Below are 15,336 nucleotides of genomic sequence, written 5' to 3' on the forward strand. Positions count from 1 at the left end.
TACCATTTATTGGGCTTTTCTAAGCCCATGTCCAACTTCCCTAATTAGTATGATATTGTCCGCTTTGGGCCTTAACTGACAAAGCCCGCACGGATTTGTTTTTGGACTCTTTCCCAAAAGGCCTCATACTAATTGAAGTTGGACATTACTTATATACTAGACCATATTGGTCTAAACTTCGGATGTAGGACTTTGGATTGATTCCCAACAACACCGAGTTGGAATACAGTGGTAAATTGGTATAAAAATGATCTGAAATCTGTATTAACTAGAACTTTCTTGTTGGATTGTGTAAATCAGAACCAAGACTGTGAAGAACGACAGTGTGACTGTTGTTCTCTACTCTCTTTCTTATCCTTTGGACTCTCCCTAAAGACAATTTTTTCTTGTAATTTTTATTTTGGTCGCAAATAAACTCTTCCAAAAGAAAGTCTTTGCAGTTTGCATAACACAAAATAATTCTTACAAAAGTAAAAAGGTAAGTAAACCCAACTAATATTAAACAAAGAAGTAAAGAGAACGAAGACATACAAGAAAACACCTCATTTATAACGACCATATTCGTTGTAAATTCGTTGTAAATGAGTGTTTGCATCGATTTTACGACGAAAATCAAATCGTCGTGAATCGATTGTCGTAAATCAAATTTCGTCGTAAATTCGTTGTAATTAGTAACGATTTATATTCGTCGCTAATTTACGACGATTTTACAACGATATTTAATATTTTTTTAATTTTAATTTTTAATTTTTTACAACGATTTTACAACGATTTTTATTATTTTTTTATTTTTACAACGATTTTACAACAATTTTTATTATTTTTATTATTTTTATTTATTTATTTTACGACGATTTTACAACAATTATTTTATTTTTTTAAAATTTTTCCAGCAATGGTGGCTCCGGTGGTGATAGCTTTTCCGGCGGTGGTGGCTCCTCCGGCGGCGGTGGCTCTTCCTGCGCCGGTGGTCGCCGGTAGTCGCTGGTGGTCGCTGGTGGTCGCCGGTGGTCGCTGGTGGTCGCCGGTGGTCACCGGTGGTCGCTGGTGGTCGCCGGTGGTGGTCACCCGTGGTCGATGGTGGTGGTCGCCGGTGGTGGTCGCCGGTGGTCGCCGTTGGTGATCTGTGGTGGCCGGTGGTTACTCTGATGATAGTGATACACTGATTGTTTAATAGTTATGAGTAGGTATATATATACTAGAACAAATTTTCTAAAACTACCGATGTGGGACTTCGTATATTTTTTATGAAATCGTTGTAAAATCGTTGTAATTTACGACGATTTTACGACGATTTGATTTTTTTTTTAATAAAAAAAAATTAAAACAAAATTTTTAAAAAAATTAAAATATAAAAATTTTAAAAAAAAAAAATCGTCGTAAAATCGTTGTAATTTACGACGATTTTACGATGATTTGATTTTTTTTTCAATAAAAAACAATTTTTTAAAAAAATTAAAAAAAAAAACAATTTTAAATTTTTTAAAAAAAAAATAATTCGTCGTAAAATCGTCGTATACGACGATTTATTTTTTAAAAAATTATTAATTTCTAAAAACAAAATATCGTCGTAAAAACGTCGTAGATGACGACGGTTTTACAACGATTTTTTTTTGCAACGAATTAACAACGATTGTGTGCCAAATCGTCGTTAATTCGTCGTTAATTTGCGACGACAATAATTCGTTGTAAAAAGTCATTGCTAACTCTATCTTTTCTTGTAGTGAATTCTGCAGTTTTATCGCAGTGCAAAAGCATCGTAGAAGAAGCTCCTATAATTTGAAGTATTTTTATAAAAATGCATTGTTTTTTTGTTTTAGTATAAATCGTTATGTTTACAATTGAACTTTTGCCTGTATGATCATCTTAATTTTTAGGTGTAATCAATTAACGATTGTATTCATTTATAAGTACAAATAAAAATACGATTTTCGTGACTCACATGCAAGACATATATTTATGATAAATAAAACCTTTTATTCACGCAGAAATATGTTTACTACTTACACAATGGCTTGCTCCAGTTCTGAAAAAAAAGAATAAAACTTAAACCAAAATTAAACTAATAACGGTAATGATCGAACATTTTCTATAGTTTATTGTTACAATGTTATACATTAGACATATAATTTACTTTGTCCATATCAGACCTTAATAATACGAGGATATATTAAAACTTCTAAGTTTTCGGGATAAAAAAACAAAAAGAGGAACGAATATCCCTATAGTTTACAGGAACAATACAACGTTATATGTTAGTCATAAAAATGTAAGAGATTCATGAAATTTACTTTATCATAAAATGTAAAAGATTCATTGAATTTAATTTATCATAAAAATGTAAAAGATTCATTGAGTTTACTTTATCTAAAAAAAAAAAAAAATTTACTTTATCTATATGCAACTTACTTTGTTCAGATGAACGTGTAAATGCACTTCCTCTTCACTTAATTTATGTTGTTAACTTCTTGTTAGTATATATATGATGAAGCACGTTCGAAACACACCTAGTGGCGGAGGAAGCATGCTGGGAGGAGGGGCAATTGACCCAGGTAAAATTTAAATTTTTTTATAAATATTTGTTTTTTTATGTAAAAAATAGATATAATATTAATAATTTAACTAAATGACCCCATAAAATTTGTTCAAAATACATTATAAATTAAAATTGACCCCATAAATTTTTTTTCTAGCTCCGCCACTTAACACACCTTTAAAAAAAACATTCGAAACTCACCAAATCCAAAACAATACGAGGATATATCAAACCTTAACACATAATTGTTGAGGGGGTCTGGTACGACTCAACGACACGTCATCCAATCAAATATAGACAGCCTTTACATATCACAAAGCCAAACGATTCATAATCTTCATGTGTTTATACGAAGGACCAGTGGTTTTGGTCCAAGGATTACTATGTCTCTTTCTTTTTTTTTTAATTACATGAAACATGGCAGGTCGTCTCTTTTAATCGTAAGGTTATTACATGTTGGTTTGTCCTCGAGATTCGTCCTAAACTGAAGTATGGCGGCTAATAATTTGCTCTGCTGGTTAATCACCAGGTTTGCGGTTTCGTACCGGTGAAATAGAGTATTTCGCAGTGTAGTTGTAGATCTATGTACCGGTAGATATAACTTTCTCATTAACGTATGATTTGAATGATGTGATTTATGTGTACCGTAAAGTGACAAACAAATTATCAATCGGGTGTATATTTATTATATTAAGAGATTTCAAGAAGATAACCATATATATATATATATATATGTAGTTATATACAGACATGTATATATATATATATATCCTTTTTTATATTGAATAATGGCTGTTGAAAAAAAAAGATTAAGAATTACATGTATCTAGTGAGCCTAGTTATTTTGAGCAATGTTGATTATTAAGCAAAAAAAACGTGAGATAACATGTTTAGTTTATGACCCATAAGCTGCGAAGCAAATCGATTAATATCCAAACACTGACACAATTTTTGGGAATGAAAAATAAAATATAGATGTAGCAAATTTTGAGTAAAACCAGGGATGTAACAGAGCACGTGTTGATTTAAAGATAACAACGAATGAGGGCCGCTCCTTATATACTATTAAAAGATGCGTTTTTCTTTTGGGAAAAGATTTAGCTATGAAAATAACCATAAGTGGCTAAACACAACACAGACACATTATGTCTTACTGAAACCCTAATACTCTATATAATGTATAGTTCACAGTCTCTTTTTCAGGCAAAGCCTAAAGTCTTTGCATGCCCTTGATTTGGTAGTGAATCCGTTTGCCGATACTGTATACAATTTTTTCATTCCTTCTTTTTCAGTTTTTATTTTTGTTTATTTTCAAGGAACATATTAGGTTTTTTTCTTTTTTGAGATATTAGATTCTAAAGTCTTGGAAGCAATAATTGCATGAGATTTTGTTATGATACATATATGGGTAAACCTTATCCTTTCACAGCACTTTTTTTTTTTCCTTTTCCTTTCACAGCACTTAAACTATACTACTACTATTTATGGTAATTAATTTCTGAAAAAATAAAGATCTCATATAAAAATTTATTAAGTGACTCTTTTTATAAAAGTATTGTAGATAAACTAGGCTGAAAATCGGTTTAAAAATCTAAGAATTTGTTATTTTGGATTAAAAAAAAGCTGAGCACAAACTTAAATGTTTCTTTATAAATTAAATAAGCATATATTTGATTGAATCTGTGTTCGAATTCACAATCAAACAAAAAGTTGAAGTAAAATTAGACTTCATTACCCTTAATCTTTAGATGATTATACTATTTAGTCATTTGTTCATGAACAAGAATCCAAAATATATAGAAACTAATCTAACAAGACAACCCCCCAAAAAAAGTTAGTAACAGTTTGCTAGATTTGTTGATATGATAGCGAATATACATGTAGAGAAGTAGTTGCTAGGGGTTGAGGATAAGTGAAACAGTAATTAGCCGCTAACCATTCAAATATTGACACGTGCCCCTCTAGAGTTTACCGTTGAAAGTAATATTTTCCCACCTGCTTCCCTTCCAACATCGTGCTATCATCCATGCCGTACTTTATACACCCAAAATGGCCAATCCATTTTCATATTTCGTTTCTTTATTTGAACATCATCGAATGTAGAACGTAATTTTTGTTGTTACTAAAAGTAGAATATTAATTTACTTTGCTAGGTAATTTAAATGAGCATTTTTTTATGATTGAATTTCTGTAATAGCTAGTGTTGTCACCGTCTTGCTATTATATCTGATCAGTTGAAATGAAACTTAGTTTTTCAAACTCAGGATAAAAAGTTTTTCGTGTACTAGCATTAGCAACAACGTATTTTGTCACAATACCAAACACTGAACATATGAAGAAGAAAAATAGACACGATGATAATATTCTGATCGCCGAGTGAGAGACGCGTCTTATTTCAGGGTGGTCGGTCATCAAGGTCTTGTCAGTTTGACCAGAGAAAAAAAAAGTTGTCCTTTTACAATTTTTGTTTTTTCTTGTTTCCACGTTTATCATATAATAATGTTCACTGGATGGAACCTATCAAGCCGTAAGGATTATAGTATATTTTGTATACTTCAGCAGCTTAGTTTCTGATTAATTACTTAAGAGGTATACTGCGTATGTTATGTTACAATGGATTATACATTATATATATACCTGCACTCAATCTTTATAATTATAGTTCTATTATTATTTTAGTTTATCGGTAATTTTTGCTGCTAATGTACCTAGGTTTTCTTTCAACGGGAATATTACTTTCTGCTTGAAAAAATTAATGGATATATATATATATATTGAATATAATGTAATTAGATAATATGTATATAATTATGAAAATATGAACCGTAGAAGCTAACTAAGTAATATCTGTCCAATGACTAATCACTAATGACGATTTGACGACAGTAACATAAAAAGTTGACAAATAAAATGAACAGAAAAATATAGGATCATTTGGTTTGTCTATTGAAAGATAAGATGATTTGGTTTCTTATATGCCTCATAGTATATCTAGATCTTGACAGTTGAAATGTTTATCAAACCCCAATTTTTGATAATCATGTTTTGAAGATTCTTTTTTTTTTTTTTTTGTCGTTCTTTATTCAAAGTACGGAAATATAGAACATAAATAAACATGGTTACATTTTTTTCTTACATTCTTCAGTCATCATATGCCTTATAGTATATCTAGATCTTGACAGTTGAAATGTTTATCAAACCCCAATTTTTGATAATCATGTTTTGAAGATTCTATTTTTGTTTTTGTTGTCGTTCTTTATTCAAAGTACGGATATATAGAACATAAATAAACATGGTTACATTTTTTTCTTACATTCTTCAGTCATCATATTATTAATTTTAGTCATCACATTTATTGTACAATAATGTAATTAACGTCTGCGAGCTGCGGTTTCTCTCTGAGCGTTGAAGAAGACAGCCGCGACAGGGAGACCAAGATCATACTCAATCGCAAATTTACGAGTATTGAAGTGATCTCTCGAAAGGATATTCGGGAAGATAACGCGTCTTTGCTTCTGCTTGAACAGAACAAACACGAACCTGTGTATCCCGATGCTTGGCCTTGGCAGCTCATAACTCACAACCTCTTTTCCTATTATTTCATTAATTCAAAATTTTATTAGTATATATATATATCCTATATATCCTTTATTATAAATATTTTATTTCACAAAATTCATGACGAGAACGTACCAAACGTAGCATCTGTTGTACCGGGGATGTTTGTGACGATCCTGTTGAAACATTTTAATGATAATATTTCTTACTTTTGTGATGGAAGAGATTTTAACCAACTCAAGCCAAGTTTATACAACGTTAATGTAGAGACAAAATAATTTTCGAAAGTTTCATTAGGGTACGGTTATTAATAATAATTCATATGAAATGCATGAATTATGGGAAGATGGAATAAAAGCTAAGTAAAATTAAAAAAAAAAATGCATGAATTATGGAATACGGGCCCAAAATGAAACGACAATAAATAAACTGGACGTACCAATGCAGGTGTTCTTTTTGAAAGGGGTCACTAGGACCAGGAACATCAGGGTCTATCATTACCTGTTTTGCATTTCAGTTGAGTTTACCACCAATACAAAATTTATAAAAACGAAATAGTAGCGTCACATTACTTATAACAACAAGAAAAAGGGGCACAGTTTATAAGATCATTGATACGTCCCTCTCTTTTTCTCCAGGGAGTCAGAAAATGGGAAACTTCTAAATTGAATAAAAAGCGATAATTTTTCTATGTTTTGGCAAAAAAATATATGGACTACACAGCCAGCAAGCAAGCCCAACGATATTGACGATTTATTAATAATGTTAATATATATATATATGTATGTATATATACCAAGGTGAAGAAGGATCTGAGATCACCACCATGGATCTCAACCCTAGGCTTGGAGGAGACAGTGGAAGGAAAAAGCTCATGGCCATTGGAGACTTGCTTCTTGTTGTAACTCACACTCATTTTAATTGTTGGAGTGAAGAAATCAAGAACATCTCCAACCACTCTTCCCACTATCAATGGCTCTATCACTCTACTTCCCATATTCTCCATCTTTTGTTTTGTTTAGGTTTCTTTATCTTTCTAACTGTGGATTCAACTAAGCTTAGGGAAAGAGAGAGATTTGTAGTGGTGTGGGATACCAAAGACGAACAAGACATCTATTTATAGGGTTTTTCCAACTTGGAGAAAGAGAGAGAGAGGATAGGGGCCAAGCTCTGTCGTGTTGTAAGATTTGGACAAATCTAAAGAATCAATAGACATCTACTCCCCAGTTATATGCTAACTTCATCTTTCTTTCTTTCTTTCTTTTTTGTTTTCAATTCATCCTTCATAGTAGGAATAAAACTAGGGAGAATTAAAGAATAGTTGATTATTAGGTGATTTTCAAATTTAGTTTTTTTTAATTGTTTTGAGAAATTATTAGCTTTTATTGAAATTTGATATATTTTTCTTTAGATGGTTCTAACTTCAAGTATCACAAGTACTACACGTGACCATCATATTTGCTGACTGTGGTTTTAGTTATAACTTATAACTACAGGATTGACATCAAATAATCTATATTAATAAAAAAGGTACTAATAATAGTATCCAATAACTACGTGTTTATATATGTACTTTATAGAAAATTAATATTTGGATTGAATATTATGACTTATTGGATTGACTAATATGATCCGATATGATCTAACAATAGAACGAAGCGAGTACAGTATTATAGATTAACTAATTGACTTATTTTACAAATTTCTTGATAACCATCGTAAAAGTAAACATATACTGAAAAAAGGTATATAATGTCTAGACGCTTAAATTTAACTAAAATATCCACAGTACATCAATATAACAGAAAAAAATATATAGCAAAGTACGTATTTGATCCTTTTTCCCAATAATTGTCCCCTTTTTTGGCACGAGTTGAGTGAGCATCTACCCTATCTATGTAGTAGAGATTCCATATACACTAGTTTAGTTTTAAATTTCAGTACCTACAGATGGACTTAAAAATGGCTGCAGTTAGCGACTAAATACAGTTAGAAAGAGTAAATTCGATTGTTGAGGTGTTTGTTGGTATAGAGATTATTTTTTGTGCGTGTTAAATGTAAAGTAACTGCAGAAAAATATAACACGTCATGAATCTTAACGAGCAGAAGTTCGATGTTTATAAGCAAGTCAATAGGAAAGTTATATGTATCTTAAGTCATACATCATATATGGAATTCAATTAGCAAAGTTTATTGCATATTTCTATATAAATTTAGAACATTCATTCTTGTTTATTGGTTTTCCTGTAAAAAGTAAGCTAATAAATAATCCAAAAAAATAGAAACATCGAAACTTGTTCGCCAGGAAACAAAATTGTAGCAGTTAAGATTGAATGATGAAGGATGATAACAACGTATAAAAATATATCGTCAATCGAAGCATAAATCTTTCACATGTGAAAGCATGGCGAAAAAATAAACCGATTCAACGAACAGACTGGCCAAGATTAAGAAATTTTTATATTAACATTCTCATCGTACTTGATTCTATTACAACTACGGATAAAATTATTGCCCAAAGGTCATTTCACTGTCGTAAGATGGGATTTGTTTTGTCCTTTTGCATTAAGAATAAACCTAAGTAAAAGAAACAAATTAGAATGCCATTAATCATATATAGATCGTACAAATGCATACAATAAAGTGATGAACCAAATAATTTGAGGTTAAAGAAAAATATGGATCGCAGATTTAGGACTCCTCACTCGTGGAACGACAACGCATTGATTCCTGAAAAGAAACATCGATGAAAAAATATATCGTCAATCGAAGCATAAATCTTTCACATGTGAAAGCATGGCGAAAAAATAAACCGATTCAACGAACAGACCGGATATCACTATCTATTTTTGTTGTTAGTATTTTGTTAGAGCGTGTTCTTCACTCATCGGTCTATGATTTCAAAAACAATTTCACTAAAACATTTGACTGGCCAAGATAGAAAAATTTATATTTTAACATTCTCATCGTACTTGATTCTATTACAACTACGGATAAAATTATTGCCCAAAGGTCATTTCACTGTCGTAAGATGGGATTTGTTTTGTCCTTTTGCATTAAGAATAAACCTAAGTAAAAGAAACAAATTAGAATGCCATTAATCATATATAGATCGTACAAATGCATACAATAAAGTGATGAACCAAATAATTTGAGGTTAAAGAAAAATATGGATCGCAGATTTAGGACTCCTCACTCGTGGAACGACAACGCATTGATTCCTGAAAAGAAACATCGATGAAAAAAAAAAACTTATTTATCGAAATTAGTAAATCCAAGAGTGTACGTGAAGAAACGATATACTATTATCAAATTTGAGATTGTAATGTATGATGATTCTAAAACCATCCAAAAAATCGTTCGAAGGCATATGTTAATCAGTTGAGCAAAAAAAGACATACATTAATCGTACCATAAAATATCAAATCTTATGGAATCCACAAAATCTGTAGAATAGTAGTATTAAAAACAGAAGGCCTTAATTGAAATTAGGACGACTTTTTTTAGTGGAGTTCTAAGTTAGAATTTATATATATTCTTATGAAAGCTAGTCTTGATTGATAATTTACTCAGATTGGGTGCTTGATCAAAGAATAAATGACTTAAAAGCTTGGTTAGATAATCACTTAAATCAGAAGTTCCAAAAGAAACATCAATAAGACAAGTGGCCAACGTATATATCAATTAGTTTAGGACGCTTAATCTAAAAGATGTACACCGACTCCGGCAAGAGTTTTTGTCGTCGCATCTTCGGCGGTCATTTGGAAACGAACAACAAAAGACGTTTTTGGAAATCTCACATGTAAGATTAGGAGCCGCAAAATGAAATACACAAAGCGTGGGCCACTTCGGTGACATGTATAGGATGTTATGGTACCCTCGGATCAAGGTATGATCTGTTTTGGTTCGAAATCTACTTAGAAGAAGATATTTGAAACATTGGAGAACTTTTTTTTGTTACGGATTATATCTAAGGCTAGTAACTTTCCATAGAGGTTTTGGTTGACGCATGAACTTTAGTTGTGTGTGTTCCAGAGATATTTTGGAGGGTCAAGACTTGGTTAAGCAGGCTTGGTTTCAATTGAGAAGACCGAACCAGAATTTGGGTTCATGGCATCACAGGACAATTGCTTTTTCAGGCTACGAACATAAGCACAAACTAAAGTAATGGTTTTTCCTTGGTTGGTTTGAAGATGTGATTGTTGTGGTTTAGGTTGCACGAGATTGAGATAATATGGAGCAAATTCTTGATGATATATAGGGTTTCAGACAAACGGGTAACAGAGACTTTGAATATCAGAAAAACCAGAACAGATATCAATCCAGCAATTGTCTTAAACGCAACAACATCATATCACTAATCCAAGTCGAGAGGAATCAAAAGAGAGATAACCAAAGACATTGGAAGAAGTAGAGGCGCATCAACGAAGTCTCCTAGCTTCTCTCTCGGACTCGAGCAAAGTGAGGATATCTCCTTCTCTCACTGGTCCTTTGACATTGCGCATGATGAAACGATCAGAGTCTGTGAACTTGACTCGAACCTGAGTCACCTGACCCCTTGATCCGGTACGACCCATCACTTTGACCACCACGGCGTGCTTGATCTGAGAATCCATCCTGATTAACACCAAAGACCAATTTTCACAATCACAATTCACATAACATTCTCAATTGAAATGCATACAAGACCAGACCAGCAGTAATCAGCAGTTTGTTTTTTCTTGTTAAAAGCTATCGACTTTAAAAGAGATATCACATCAGAAACAAGTTAGGCTATCGATTGAAGACCTAAATCAGAGAAGATGTTCATCAATACACATTTCAGTTGCTAAGAAGCCTTTAGGATATTGACAATTAGGGATCGAAACAAAGCAAATTCTAAGCAGAAGCGAAACTAGGGATTCAATCATTCAACAAACAGAGCAGAATCCTAATCACATATTCGAAAGAAGGCGATTTAGCCGAAAAATATTATATTAGAGATTGCAATCGATCAAGGAACCTGGAGACGACGGCTAACGGAGAACGATGCGACGATAAAGCTTTTGCGGCGATAAAGTGAGAGGCAAATCGAAAACGCGAGGAAGAGGGATTTCTTGGGCTTTTATATGGCTTCTTAAGTTAGGTTATTCGGTCACGGGAGCTAATCCACTCGGTTTACCATAACCGAATCGGTTCATTAGTCCTCTTTTTTAATTTCCCAAATCGGTTCATTGATTGTAACCGGTTCTTCAAGTTCTAGTTTTTCTTTTTTCCTTTTTTTTTTTTCAACAACTCCATGCTTCTAGTTTCTGGATTGTTTATTGGGAAAAAAGAAAAGGAAATTCAAAAATTACCTTTTTCCAAATTCATTAAGGTTTAGGATAAAGAAAGGAAATAAAAGTTGCGAGTTTTTATAGGAATAATAAACAATTTTCTTCTATAAATATAAGGGGGACATAGTTTTTGATTCACATAACTTTTTTTCCATAGACAGACTTTGACATTATCATATCATACTCAAAAAACGACAATGTCTAGTGTTGCAGAGATCTTCGAAAGAATCGACAAGAACAAAGATGGGAAAATATCATGGGACGAATTCGCCGAGGGGATTCGTGTTTTCTCTCCTTCAACAACGTCGGAAGAAATCGATAAGATGTTCATAGAGCTTGACACCGACGGTGACGGTCACATCGACGTCAACGAATTTGCTAAGTGCATGGTTAGCGGCAAAGACGACGACGAAGAAGCTATTATGAAAACTACTTTTGATCTGTATGATATTGATGGTGACGGGAAGATTTCAGCCAATGAGATTCACGTGGTGTTGAAGCGACTTGGAGAGAATATATCAATGGAGGAGTGTGTCAAGATGGTTCGAGCCGTTGATGCAGACGGCGATGGTTTTGTGAGCTTTGAAGAGTTTAAGACTATGATGAATTCTAACAACAAGAAAGCTTTATGATTTTACTCAATTTTTTTTTATAGCTTACTCGTTTTTATTTTTGTTTTGCTTTCTGTTTCTGAATTCTCTTCAGTGATCACACTTTTAATTATCAGTCGGTGATTTTATGGTGAAGGCTATTATTTGATAACTAACTTTTGATTTAGGTTTAGGGTTCAAAACTACTGACGCGACGACTATGCAACAGTTAAATTTAGGTAAAAACCTTTTTTTTTGGGGCATCATTACTTAACTTACGTTTCTATGTTTGAAAATCTAGACTGTTCTATATCGAATTAAACAAATCCTCACTAAACGCTGTCATACTCTGATCACAAATGTTCTGCCTTTCGTTTTACCTCATGTCCATACACAAAATCAGGTTGCTATAGAACATTTATTTCTTATTGGAATTAAAAGAACAAGTTCTGCTTATTACAATATACCAACAGGCAACATATAGAAACTACGACATGCAACATTAAAAAAAAATCACTTAAAAAGAAACAAACACAAAAACGAAAACAACAGCACAAACTCATATATCTCAAACTCTCTTTTTCCTTCCATCTTCTTTTCTTCGTCTTTCTTCTTTCAGAGCCTCGAGACATTGATGGGGTGGTGAGCTACAATGTGATTATAAACAGCAAGTGTAAGAAAATCATCAAGCTCAGTTGCAGTACACTGCTTTGTAAACATCTTGGAAGCTTCCTTGTACATTCCTCTCTTAAACTTGTCTTTCCCAACTTCTTTCTCAATTCTCTCCATCTCCTCTTCCACAACTCTCCCAAACAGCTCTTTGCTCACCCGAACTCCAAGCCCGTCTCCGTCCAGTTCCACTCCATACCTAATCCACTGCCAATTCTGGACACGGCTTATCTCGGCCGTGGCCGCGTCTTCCATTAGGTTATAGAGCGGGACAGACCCTGATCCTGTTAACCACGCGGCTAAGTATTGGATCCCCACACGTGTGTTCAGCCTTAGACCCTCGAGTGTTCGTACTCCTCTCGGTATTTGAAGCAGATCTTCCTCTGTTATCGCGGATGCGTCTTCACGCTTCATTGATTTGATTTGGTTTGGAGATTTTCCCATGTGCCCTGTGAATGCTTCCATGCAGATTGGGATGAGTCCTGGATGAGCCGCCCACGTCCCATCATGTCCTGCTCTTACTTCTCTTAGCTTGTCTTTCCTCACTAGATCTAATGCCATCTCATTTGCTTTCTGATCATCTCTTATCGGAATCTGAGCTGCCTGATCAGTACCATAACAGCAAACACTTCAACATCGATGTACAGCTATAGCTAGACAGAGATGTAAGTAGTACTCCTAGTAAACTAGTGGTTGTAAGTTAAGAGAGGGGACTAACCATGCCGCCCATGGCGTGGACACCGCGCTTGTGACAAGTACGGATGAGAAGATCGGAGTAACTTCGCATGAAATGCTGGCCCATACCGACAAGGACACGGTCTGGTAAGAGGCGGTCAGGGTGAGACTGGAAGGTCTTGACATAGCTAAAGATATAATCCCATCTTCCACAGTTTAAACCGACCGAGTGATCACGCAGTTCGTATAATATCTCATTCATCTGGAAAACAGCCGGGAGGGTCTCGATCAACACTGTGGCCCGAATGCTTCCTCTCTCTATACCAGCCATCTTCTCAGCTCGCTCGAACACACTGTTCCATATCTTTGCTTCCCTATCAAGAAACCAAGTAAACCCTAATTAATTAACCCTAATCCAAAAAAAGAACAGCGAATTAATGACCCAACCGGTCGGTCTGGTCCAGGGAGGTACCTAGAATGTTCCATTTTGGGGAGATAGAAGAAGGGTCCAAAACCGGAACCTTGAGTCTGCCTAAATTTGGCGTAGTTGTGGAAGAAGTAAAGACCGAAGTCGACGAGACAACCGGTGGCGGGTTCACCGTCGATGAGGATGTGAGCCTCCGGGAGATGCCAACCTCGTGGCCGGACAAATAGCTTAGCGGTTTGGTCGTTGAGCTTGTAAACTCTGTTCCTTGACTTGTCGTGAAAGGTAATGGACCCATCCACTGCATCTTTCAAGTTCACTTGCCCTTTCATCAGATTCTCCCAGCTCGGAGACAATGCGTCCTCAAAATCAGCCTGATTCAAACACATCAATCTTAAACCGGGTTTCATACATACCAAAACAGAGAAGCCAAACCGAGCTGATATTCTCTTGTTAATATAATATTTAACGATGAAATTATAATCCACATAAAAGCCGAAGCGGTTCGAACTAGAAAACTATCAAATCGAATCAAGCAAGACTAGACTAAAACGAACAGATTTGATATTAGCTTTCAACGCAAGGAACACAGGCACTAAACAGATCCGAAACAAACTTAACTAATTACTGGATTCGGTCAATTTCTCCCACTTCAAATTTGACTAAAACATAACCAAACTCGAGTGTAAACCGAAACCGAATTTGAAATCGGTCCGATTAAAAGCTTCGAGTTATTATATCAAAAACTTTTACCAAAATCAGTAAAATTGGTACCAATTCCGGCCAAATTTAAACCAAACCCGGTCCAATTAACAACAATATCGTAAAACAAAGTCGTTGAAGAGAGAGATAGAGAGAGAGAGAGAGATGGACCATAAAGACTTTAGCTCCGGAGTTAAGAGCATTGATGATCATCTTCCTCTCAACAGGACCGGTTATCTCAACTCTCCGGTCAGAAACGGCGGGAGGCACAGAGGCACAAACCCATTCACCGTCTCTGATGAATTTAGTGGAAGGATCAAAGCCAGGGACACCGCCGGAGTTGTAACGCCGTCGTGCCTCTCTCCGACACTCCATGGCGTACCTGACGTGACCACGAAACTCTCTTTGTAACTCAGCCACAAATCCAAGAGCTTCTCTTGTCAGAATCTTCGCGAACACTTGGTCGTACCGTCCTCGAACCTCCACGCCTTCCGGCGAATCGTAGACGGCGACGTTTGGTCGATAAACTGATGTCTCAAGCTCCATTTTTTTGGCCTTGTTAATTACTTTTTTTTCTCGAAATTATTTTGTTATAACATGAATAAAAATGATCGGAAGTTATGAATTATAAAGGTGGGAGAGGATAGGTTAAATGCATTGACATGTGTGCCTCTGCTTTGGGGATGTGTGCCAAGTTATGTATGATTTTCGTCATCATATCGGTTAGGATAAATCTCAAAATTTTATATCTTTTTTTTTGTGAAAAATTCTCACATGGATCTTTTACATCTGAGAAAAATAATAATTATATGGATATTTCCACCAGCTGAGAAATTTACCCCAAAAGAATTTCCCTATTTTTATAGT

The 15,336-nt window shown here is 34.5% G+C and overlaps 4 protein-coding genes across 4 annotated transcripts; 1 reads left to right on the forward strand and 3 right to left on the reverse strand.

Moving 5' to 3' along the window:
- Nucleotides 1-5,907: 5,907 nt before the first annotated feature.
- On the reverse strand, nt 5,908-7,103 carry LOC18017932 (protein TERMINAL FLOWER 1). The gene is made up of 4 exons (XM_006398779.2): nt 6,891-7,103; nt 6,534-6,595; nt 6,230-6,270; nt 5,908-6,128 (listed from the first exon to the last, which is right to left on the reverse strand). Exons 1-4 carry the CDS (start codon nt 7,098-7,100, stop codon nt 5,908-5,910), a joined length of 534 nt encoding a protein of 177 aa, XP_006398842.1. The 5' UTR covers nt 7,101-7,103.
- Nucleotides 7,104-10,321: 3,218 nt separating this feature from the next.
- Nucleotides 10,322-11,187, reverse strand: LOC18017933 (40S ribosomal protein S28-2). The gene is made up of 2 exons (XM_006398780.2): nt 11,097-11,187; nt 10,322-10,711 (listed from the first exon to the last, which is right to left on the reverse strand). The coding sequence occupies exon 2, from the start codon at nt 10,708-10,710 to the stop codon at nt 10,516-10,518; it is 195 nt and encodes a 64-aa protein (XP_006398843.2). The 5' UTR covers nt 10,711; nt 11,097-11,187; the 3' UTR covers nt 10,322-10,515.
- Nucleotides 11,188-11,606: 419 nt separating this feature from the next.
- On the forward strand, nt 11,607-12,041 carry LOC18017934 (probable calcium-binding protein CML32). The gene has a single exon (XM_006398781.1). The coding sequence runs from the start codon at nt 11,607-11,609 to the stop codon at nt 12,039-12,041; it is 435 nt and encodes a 144-aa protein (XP_006398844.1).
- A 369-nt stretch (nt 12,042-12,410) lies between these two features.
- On the reverse strand, nt 12,411-15,037 carry LOC18016779 (malate synthase). The gene is made up of 4 exons (XM_006398782.2): nt 14,641-15,037; nt 13,816-14,141; nt 13,387-13,717; nt 12,411-13,271 (listed from the first exon to the last, which is right to left on the reverse strand). The coding sequence occupies exons 1-4, from the start codon at nt 15,013-15,015 to the stop codon at nt 12,615-12,617; spliced, it is 1,689 nt and encodes a 562-aa protein (XP_006398845.1). The 5' UTR covers nt 15,016-15,037; the 3' UTR covers nt 12,411-12,614.
- Between the last annotated feature and the right edge of the window lie 299 nt (nt 15,038-15,336).

The sequence above is a fragment of the Eutrema salsugineum genome, unplaced genomic scaffold, assembly GCF_000478725.1.
Source record: "Eutrema salsugineum unplaced genomic scaffold, Eutsalg1_0 scaffold_2, whole genome shotgun sequence".
Classification (NCBI taxonomy): Eukaryota; Viridiplantae; Streptophyta; class Magnoliopsida; order Brassicales; family Brassicaceae; genus Eutrema; species Eutrema salsugineum.